Here is a 10,732-nt window from a genome sequence, read left to right on the forward strand (position 1 = left end):
AATGTATCTCATAATCTTGTACTGCAGTTATATCTGATCAAATGCACATTATTATTCTTTAGCTTGGGTTAAACAAATTAATTTTGCTTGGTTGGAACAGCAGCTACGCTAATTATGTCTCTATTTGTTTCTCTGTTTCTGCTGTTTCTGATTGACATCCCGTGGAATAGGATTTACACAAGCTTCAGTCTGGATCCAGAACACCTGAGAAGAGATGATGCCAAACCCTCAGAGGACCTCAGATGATGCAAACCCTGAAACAACATAAAAAATAAGTTTGATTGCATCATATAATAATTGCTGTTAATAGTGTTCATCGTCTGTTTGATTAAGTCTTTAAGTGAATTGAATTGAATTGGTACAAAAAGTGGTTTTGGTCTATATAGCTAATGTTGCCCTTTATGACAACTGTGAGGGGGGTGAATTTTTTTATAACTCATCCGTTTAAATTATATTAAGCCTTAAAGTTCTGCATAATTAAGGGCGTGGCCACTTGAGTGACAGGTGAATTGCCGTTGCTGTCACCGGATCGTGAAAAACGCTATACAAATAAACGTGAATTGAATTGAATTGGTACAAAAAGTGGTTTTGGTCTATATAGCTAATGTTGCCCTTTATGACAACTGTGAGGGGGGTGAATTTTTTTATAACTCATCCGTTTAAATTATATTAAGCCTTAAAGTTCTGCATAATTAAGGGTGTGGCCACTTAAGTGACAGGTGGATTGCCGCTGCTGTCACCACTGTCGAGCAAGTTGGGCGTGGTTTCAGCAACCAGCTCCCGCCTCTTTGACAATTTTCGATTATCCGTGAGTGACGCGCGGTGACGCGTTGCCAAGATGGCGATGGCCGGCTCCGCCTACTTTAGGCTTCAAAAACGCTCTTCGGAATCCTACGGGTGACATCACGGACACTACGTCCATGTTTTTATACACTCTATACTTCAGACCCATATGATTTTCTTCTGTCAATGAACACAAAACGATGCATTTCTATTAACAAAATGCATCTGGAAAATAGCAGGGAACACAGAATGAACTGCTGCGAGAAAAGTGCACCACCTAAGTTGTCCTGTACATGTGAATGCGTTATATTAACAGCTTCGAACAAATGTATTTATTTAAAGCAACTTACCCTGTCAGGTGCTCTGACAGATGTGTGTGATGTAATGCATCAGAGACAAGTTTTTTTTTTCAACACAATCTCATGGCAATTTGTAAATATATGTTTTGGTGAATTGCTAGGTAATTAGTATGAATTTGTATGATCTCATTCGAACATTTTTCTAAAAAAATCATATGTTTTTGACTGATTCACACTATTCGAATTAATACAAAATTGCCACCTTATAAAACAGTTGCATTTCCTTGTGAGATTGAGTCATCAGTGCATAACTTATATTGTAAGGTTATATGCTTATATGTAAATACAGAGCCACATTAGTATTTCCATTTTGCATAATGACAGCAAGCAAGTCTTTACAGATTGCACTGAATGAGTGCAAATATAAGGTGGTGCAGTAATTCTGACTAAAATATAAATTTTGCTATGCTAAATATACTTTTGGTTGGACATTAAATATAGGTTTAAAATGTTACATGTAACACAAGTAATTGTATTTTTATGAGAGTACCGTAATAACTGTAAAGGAATTAATGTAATGTAATGTAAAACAATATTTTGTTTTTCTTTATTATAGTGTACACATATTTATATTTTATTTGCACATAATATATATTTACATAGATTCAGTACATTCACTATATTTTCACAGCCTTCAATTTACACATTGTTTGGACAACAACAGGATGTAGAGTAACATGAAAAAACACAAAAGTAAAATCAGCCCTTTTGTATTTGATTATCAATTAATCAAAGTTATAATCACCAAATCAGTAGATTAAAAACTGATTAGCATTAGTTGCAACCAAACCGCATGAGTACTCTTCCTATAATCTGCTGCAGCTCTCAGACATAATTTCAAACAAAAATGATCATATTTTGAGTTTCCACTCCATAGGTCCATAGGTTTTTGTTGCTTAATTTTGCATATTCACCCCCACAGATATTGTGTGCTTATTACAAGCAGAAAAAGGTGATAAATATATGTCTAGAGTGAGGCCAAGAGCAATAAAGAGGTCACTCTTCTCACTGACTTATCAGGTCCATCGTCCTGCCCTAGCGTCTCAGGGCTGTGGAGATAGCCATCGTTTTCTGTCACCCAATCCATCTAGAAACAACCTTTCCAGTTTAGACTTGCAAATTCTTAACGCTTCTAATTTCACAGTGCTTTCATTAGGCACGGTGTGAAGGATAGTCATAACTCCAGCACCCTTTAAAGATTAGTCTCTGCATTTCTCCAGTCTGGAAGAGCATTTTAATCCTAGTACTCTTGTTTAAAGGCATGTACCGTGCACAGACAGGTTAGTAATAACAGTGCTTTTGGCCTCTAACATTAGATGCTTTAGAAGTCAGTCTATGAAGCAACACACTGTTAATGAAGTTCTTAATTGGCGGTAAGAGGTGCAGCTTCAAACACAACTCCTCCTAGATAGTAAAATGACAATCCTTGTGAAGAAGCCATGGTCACACATGTTCTGTATGAACTTCCCCTGATGGTGGGAGCGTCCAGCTGCAGGTCACAACCTGGACTTGATACTTTTAACATCAACTGTGCCTGTTAGCCACAGTTAGCTTTGTTCTTAATAATGCTAACAGAATGAAAGGGTATCACATAACAACATTTGCATTTCAAAAGCCACATTATAAAGAGAAGGGGTGATATATGGTGTAAGATAATTATCTTGTCACATAATATTAATTAAATAAAGGACACTTTCATGACACCCTTAAGTACACTTACAAAAATTGCATTTTGCAATAATGCCAACTGAAAATTTTTACTTTAAAGTATGTTTTAAATCAATTAAAAGTATTAATTTACATTAAAGATGTACTGAATTCCTATTTAAGTGGGTAAGAAAAGCACTCTAAAGTTCAATTGCATTTGATATCAATTTAAACTATCATGCATTTTCATTTAATAACAATTAACATGCAATTAAATGTCCGAAAAACATTCAGTTTGTACTTAAGTATATCTTTTTTACGTAGTATATTATTTCTGTTACTGTGTGCACAGTAAATGCTAAACGTCTATATCCATCAGTAAGAAAAAGATTTCTACATAACAATGAAAACAGCAAATATTTGCATGGACAGGTATTTAAAAATCACCCTCTGTATTAATCACCTGAAGGGGAAATGCTAGCATAGCAGTTTGGCTGCTAGCAGACTTGCTATAGTTACATAATCTTCTTAACGTCAAGAAAACACCTTTATGGTCAGAAGTCGGCAATATCAAGCAGAAATATCCTACACGCAAGTTCAAATGGAAAGCAGAACATTCAACAGCAAAGGTCAGGGGTACTAAAGGTCGTGAACTTTGGGGAAACAGCTTTATTAGCTCAATAACAGCTGTACTTTGAGACAATCACTAGTCACCAGAGAGCAAAGTCAAATGAAGACATAACAATAACTTGATTTTAAGGTTAGTATTTTTCACGGAATTATTTTGTAAATCATAAAGTAAACACAGTACCATCCATGCACAAATGAAATTATAATTGTGTTGTTTTCTTGAGCTTCATGTATTCAGTAATATCTTCACTATATGCCTTTTCCCCTTTGACCTCTTCCACTCTTACATTCCTGTCACTTCTCAGTATGACAAGAGCATGATGAAGTGAGCTTCGGAAGGAAATTCAGAGGCAGGGGTCTTTTTGGGGAATGTACATGCTTGGGAGCCCCTTTCATATTGATTTAAGACAGTCAGGAGAGCATCCAAAACGGCTTGTTTGCCGGTGCACGGTTCCCGCACAAGTCTGGCAGCATTAAAAGATTCATCAGTGCTTAGATGTGACTAACATTTGACTCCAAACTAATAAAAACGAATGACAGAGTTGGGGTCAGAGGGTCGAGATCAAGGCTCATAGGATGTCCTCTCAATTTCCAGCCATCCAGATTAATGGGGCCCCTGTGGTAGGAGCAGCAAGTGGCTATTTTTCAGTATCACTTTCTCAATGAGGCTTCTGAACCCTTAGGCCTCAGTGCACTGCCCACCTGTTGCCCTATTAACTACTAATGGAGTGCACAACCGCCAGTTTGCAGGGAAGGGGTGAGATAGTTTTATAGTTGCTTTGAAAAGCTTTGATTGTTCTATTTGTAGTTGACAAATAACATGACATATGGTTATGAACCTTCTTAAACAAGATTTTAGGTTAAAATGTATATGAGTTGCATTTAGGAAAATGTATATTTTAGGTGCTTTAATATGGTTTTCACAATTTTAATAATCTTTTAGTTGTTTTATAGTTCACTCAAGTAGTCCTGCAGTGTGACCAATGAATTGTTAAGTAAGTGAAGTGAAGTGACGTGTGGCCAAATATTGTGACCCATACTCACCATCACAATTATGCGCTTAAACAAGAATAATAAGCCAAATTTGTAGTTTTGTGGCTTCTATTTTCTAAAATGGTAACACTTTACAATAAGGTTCCATTTGTTTACATTAGTTAACTAGCTCAACTAAGCTCAGTTTACTTCCAATAGTGTCTATGCAATCAAGTCAACAATATTGCCAGAAATGAAGTGTCCCCAACAAGCCAAAGGAACCAAAACTCCATTGGTGATAGAAATGGAGGGGACAAAAACCTTGGGAGAAACCAGGCTCAGTCGGTGGGGCCATTTCTCCTCTGGCCAGACGAAACCATGGCGTGGTTTAATTCCAGGCTGCAACACAGGTCAGATTGTGCAGAGGACTCGTCTGGTTCTCATGGTCTTGCGTCCCACGAGGAACTGAAAACAGACATGTGAGCAAAACTTCGCGATGAATCTTTACACGACTGTCAGTGTCGGTGAAACACTCAAGTGCGAGTGCCAGTGTCCTGACTCCTGAGCGCATCAAGTAGGCCTAAGTCACATATTTTTTACCTGGGAATTTGACTGTTGGGAGCAATAAAAAGACTAAATGGTCCAAATGGAATGAATTGACGCGTTTTGCCAATTCACTGTAAAAAAAAAAAAAAAAAAAAACGACTCAAAAGAATCATTAATATGCAAATTAATGGTATTACTGGTTACCCCACGTGCACACCGTGGGGTTACAGGAGGACCATATACTTTAGTTTAGATTAGAACTGGGTGGATTTAGCATTAGGGACCCCCAGGGGACCTCCTGAAGTTGGAAGTAGGGCATCGCCTGCAATGTGGGTGGGTGGGTAGCAGGGGGTGCCCTAGAACGTAACCAATTTGTTTGTTTCAAATGTAAAATAGAAGATAGACTCACCTAAACTCTCTGAAAAACTAATTTGTAGAACTATGGCGACAATATAGTTTTATATAATAAATGTACAAAGACATCTGTGAAATGCTTATAGATAATCTATTTAACTTTTATTCTATTTTATTCTTCTAACATCTATTTAACTCTTATTTGTCAAGTTGCTAGACATGGTTAAATATATATTGCTGTCTATTTAAAATGAAGAGACAGTTTGACAGTATTTTATAATATCTTTTAAAATAATATAATATTTCGAGAAGCACCTGCAGCCCAATAATTATTTTATTTATTTACTTTTCTAACGTTATCTTCAGTAATATGACTGAATGCATTGCAGCATTCTAATTTGTACATATTTTTGATAAAAATGAAAAAAAAAAAAAAAAAAGTGAAAGAAAAGAAAAGAAAAAGAAAACAAATATTTTGTGAAGTCCAGCAAAAGAGCCATTGGCTGTTGCCATAATCACACTAATATTAAAATGCATAGTCTACCTCTGTTGAGTTGCGACATCAGATTTTCAATTTAAGATTAATATTAAAATGTTAATAATAAGAAGAAACTGAGCATTTTAACTTGATAGTGAAGACAATAAAAAATGCCTTTTTGGCAAAATCAAAAATGCATTTTAGAACTCAATTACGCAAGCAGCAATGAGAGCCAAGCAACTGTGATTTAATGGGAATGCTGACGGAGAGTAGCATAGATCTTTTTTCCTGCAGTCAACAAGCAATAGAGAGTGAAAAAACGGCTTTGGCTATTTTGGATCTTTTTTTGGTAGGCCAAGGGCTATTTCACAAAAAGAGACAAGCCTTTTGATGTGTGATGCTGTTGTGTCGGATGTGTGAATCAATCATCTTTGCAACATTGTTAAAATGACACCATATGGTAACCTGTCATGACCATTTCAACACCTCGATCTCTATTTTTATAGGCTACTAATTGTTTTATACTAATTGAATGTTTATAATTCTCGTTTCTACATCTGACAAGTTTGATTTCTCACCTTCCCATCTTCATGTTGAGTTACGCAGCTCCTGTAAAGCATCTTTGAATTCATCTTTAATCAAAAGAGTCAAAATTATGTAAATATTTTTGGAAGGACAAATTGAGATAAACAGTTCATGATAATGTTTTAGTTCACAAAAGCATAAATGCTGTTTTTTTTTTTTTCACAGCAAAAACTTTTTTATTGTAATGTGTGAAAATATATCGTTGTCCAGTTACAACAAGGTTGCCAAAAGAGTTATGAATATAAATCATACCAAGCTTTAAAAAATTTCACCGAAATTTACCTGAGATACAATCTGTTGTCTCTTACAATGGACAATAATGCAATTGCTGGCTGTCAGAAAGCCACAAGATGGCAGTGTCATCTTCACAAAGATGGAAATAACATTCGCAAAACTATGTTTGTTCAGTGTTTGTTCAGTTCCCAATGGAAATAACCTTCGCGAAACTAATATGTAGTGTTGTTGGTTTTTACATATTACAGCATCTAACTGACTTGGTTACTACTATGGTCATTTTGAGTGGCACTGGTGATTAGTTTGTTCACAACGAAAATTCCATAAAGAAAAAGGGCACTTCACATGCCCGGATGATGCACTTAATTATTCAAATAATCGTATAATTACACAAGACGGTTGAGTATGGTGCTAGATTAAGTGCATATAGTGCGTCATTTGGCACACAACTCAACTGTCTCTTAATAGTCACTCAACGCGTTATGGTGTGCTTTCATGCAAGATTTTTCACCATTTGTGCTTCATAACCTCGACAATGTGTAAGATTATGTCATATTAAATGTAGTCAATTGATAAAGTCAGAATCTGATTAATACAAAATAAATAAATACATTTACCCATTAAGTTACCCTGCACATAATAAATAAACATAATAAAATAAGCTTATTTTTTAAATTAATGTAAACGCGGTTTTCTTGCGTCATGAATATTTAATGAGGTAAGAACCGAGGCTGTGGTTATGATTGGTTGTCTGTTGCTAAACAAGGGTTAACCCCGCTAAAAGCTCTCTGCTCAGAATCAGAATTTCAAAGTCACGTTTTTGTCCAGCTGCTGTTTAAGTAGACAAGGTTAAGACCACGTAGCCTTATCGTTTACTGTAATTTTGTCTAAAAGCGTTCTTTATGAGTGAACTGCTGCAGTGCGAACTAAACGCCACCCGCTCCACTCACTGCATACCTGTCTCTCCACCGAACTAAATCAAAAGCACTCGGCACATGGATCGTGTGTAATAAGACTACACTTCCCATGCTGCACCGCGTTCGCGTCGTACCGCTGCTGTCACTTTGCCGATGTGAGAATCGGCCAGCAGCATCTCAGCCGAGCAGCAGTGCAAAAATGCACTGAAATACGCATCTTAGGACATTTCTACCCTCTTTCGGTTTGCCATGAGGGCGTGTGATGGGAATACCGGGGATGTTCGCACCGGATTACGTCCCTTTATTTTGAGCGAAATGCGGATTGTTTTGCGCTCGAGGTGTTAACGCAGACAAAAAGAAAATATACAAAAATGAAGAAGCAATTCAATCGGATGCGACAGCTCGCCAACCAGACTGTTGGCAGGTGAGCGCTATGATCTTAAATACGATCGTTTTACGCCATGACGAAGTTTATTTAGTATTTATTTACTTATTTATTCGCAGAAAAGAATCCCTAACTGCAGTACCGATTCCCATATATTTCCCATTCAAACTTTCAGTTTTCTAAATATACAAATGCATTTTTAAACATTTTTAGTAGCCATTACTACAAATAGCGTCTAGCGTCTTGATTGCGCAATGCATCTTAAAATAGCTTTATGCATTATCACACCCATGCAATATTAGGCATTATTATTATTATTATCATAGATGCATAATTGGAGGTTGTGCATCCGTGTGTTGTGCATAACGGGTTCACTGCAGAGGCATTTCTTCCAGCAAAATGCCTCTCGGAGGTTCCCCATGGCACTGACACTACACCCCCTGCACAAACCTCCCTGATGCATTTCCATCAAATGCAGCTTAATGTAGCACTGCTGTATCAGCTCACTTTGATTTGAATGAGAGGTATGAGAATGACATGTCTCCAGTGCCAGCTGATGCGGTGGATGGATGCGGATGAGAGGAAAATGGCAAAGGCGCAATGTTTTCATCACACAGTGATCTATGGAAAAAAAAGAGGAGGAGTTGGGTGCAGTACATCAGCAAGATCTGTCACTGATGGAGAAGGTCATCATTGCTTCAGAAAGCACGGCTTCGAATTTCAAAATCCAGTGCATTATAGTGCGGATTGCAAAAAAGTTGCTGCGTTTTTTTTTTCCACTGTTGCTGCTGATATGCTTGCCCCATTTATCTTGTTTATGTTGGAGTGGGTGTGTGATGCTTGACCTTTCACATGTTTGGATTGTTCTTTACATTCTTCTCTCACCTACCTCTCTTCTCACATGGCAAGGAGGGCTGCTTGTCATGCACGGGCCGTTGTGAAAGGCCAGAAGGTGTGTGTCGCTATCGGGCAGCTCCTTGCTGGGTGATTATGCCACAGTGTTGTGGGTCATCATTTCAAATGCATTCTCTGTGGGTGGTTAGAAGGGAAGCTTCTCTTTTACTGCCTCTGGCTGGCATTTGCAGGCCAGTGGAAAATGGCAAGTCAGCTCCTCCAACCCGGTTCCAGCATTGCTCAGGTCATGAGATTGTGTGTGTGTTTGTGCTTAAGCCCTGCATTAGTATTCTCTACCTTTCCCTGGTAATGTCCAGGGAACTGTGGCAGCGGCCCACTGTGGCATTCTGTCTGTAGCTGTGCGGTAATGAAAAACAACATGTTTCCTAAACAGCACAGAGTCCTGACTCATTAATAATATGTTCCTGGGTCTGGGAGGGCATGCTGGACTGATGTTTGCTTTGGAAAATAGATTTGCACGTTCCTGTCATGTACTGTTAGAAGTACAGAGCCACATCTTCCAATATCAGCTGGGATTTGCACTTAGATACTGTGTCGATGACCTTGACAGACTTGTGCAGAGGTAATGCAGTGTAGGAGATGATCCATGACTCTTGTTATTTTTGTTATCCATTATCAACACCATTTTTCTTTGTGAATATTTAAAGTCAGCATGAAAACAAAAGAGACTTTATTTTCTTAATGTGTGTTACTGCTATTATTGTGAACAATTTTGAATGCATAGTACATATATTTTTGACCAAATTTGAATCCAAAAGTCATAACGTATTCTTCCTGTGATTTCTCTCTGCTTATGTATGTAGTCAAGCCAATCACATTTAGATCTGCTTTCATTTCGGTATTCAATACTTGCTTTTCACTTTTTAGTCGACATGAAATGCTGTTGCTACAATTGCTGTACATTTCATATTATGACACATTTTTAGTTATTTGATTATTCTCTGTTTTTATTCAGAACTCGAAGATAAATGTATTTATTAACATATGAATGATAAGTCTTACATTATATAACACTTACAAAAAGCAGACTCAGACTCAAAACAGTGAAACCAACATTTTAAATAACCTACCATTCAGAAGTTTGGGGACGGTGAGATTAGTACTTAATATAAATTTGTAGCAACCGTAAACAACTAAAAACAACCATTTCTATAATCACACTGTATGTACTGCAATACTGCACAGCCCTAGTGTATACATTTGTATTTATGTATTTGACATTTGTCCAGATGCTTTTATAGCTGTCACCCAGCCTCCCCGCTGCTTTCATTTCTCATCATTTGTAAATCACATTTCCCCTTGCCCACTGTGATAAAAATGACTACCCCTGGCTCTGTGTGTATGTATACTTGTGTTCGTCTAGTTAAGGGGCCAGTATTTGTGCTCTTTCTCTGTATTCTCATTGTGACTATATTTATAGTCTCTTCATTCATGTTTTTGTGGCAGTGAGTGTTTGTGAGGGTTTTTGGTGGGGTTGTGCACTGCCTGTAGTGTTTTCTCTCTCTCAGGAAGTATGGCAGCCTTCCTTTTCCTTCAGAACTGCTGGCTTGTTGTTACAGGGAATGGTACATTGTAAGTGCTTATGGAGTTGTGTGTGTTTTTCATCGTCAGCAGAAAGGTTGGGAATAGTGTGTATGTTGATTAATGGCCCTGCGTAACAAACGTGCTCACACAACAGGGAGTGCCCACACATTGCAGGGGAATCCTATGAAGGTAGAATGACGTCAAAAAGATTTGCATACGCAGGGTAAGAGTTGTGGAAGTGTACATAAGACCTTGTATGAAAAAATAACAACTTAATTAAAACATGCTCCTTTCAGCTGTGTTCCTTTAGGCTAGACTCCCATGTGTTCATACTGAATTGCAAGCCGGTGTTAACATTATTTGGTTTGGTTTGGCTTTACATTGAAATGTCATAATCTGCTTA

At 37.5% G+C, this 10,732-nt stretch overlaps 1 protein-coding gene across 7 annotated transcripts in view; it reads left to right on the forward strand.

The window, feature by feature from the left end:
• Positions 1 to 7,672: 7,672 nt before the first annotated feature.
• LOC107670518 (rho GTPase-activating protein 44-like) overlaps positions 7,673 to 10,732 on the forward strand; it is a 69,478-nt gene continuing 66,418 nt past the window's right edge. For all 7 annotated transcript variants that reach the window (XM_016463156.1, XM_016463157.1, XM_016463160.1 and 4 more), the window contains exon 1: positions 7,673 to 7,929. In XM_016463156.1, coding sequence (XP_016318642.1) covers positions 7,877 to 7,929 — 53 coding nt within the window. In that variant the 5' untranslated portion in view covers positions 7,673 to 7,876. The remainder of the gene's footprint in view (positions 7,930 to 10,732) is intronic.

This window comes from Sinocyclocheilus anshuiensis, unplaced genomic scaffold (assembly GCF_001515605.1).
Source record: "Sinocyclocheilus anshuiensis isolate Anshui unplaced genomic scaffold, SAMN03320099.WGS_v1.1 scaffold476, whole genome shotgun sequence".
NCBI lineage: Eukaryota > Metazoa > Chordata > Actinopteri > Cypriniformes > Cyprinidae > Sinocyclocheilus > Sinocyclocheilus anshuiensis.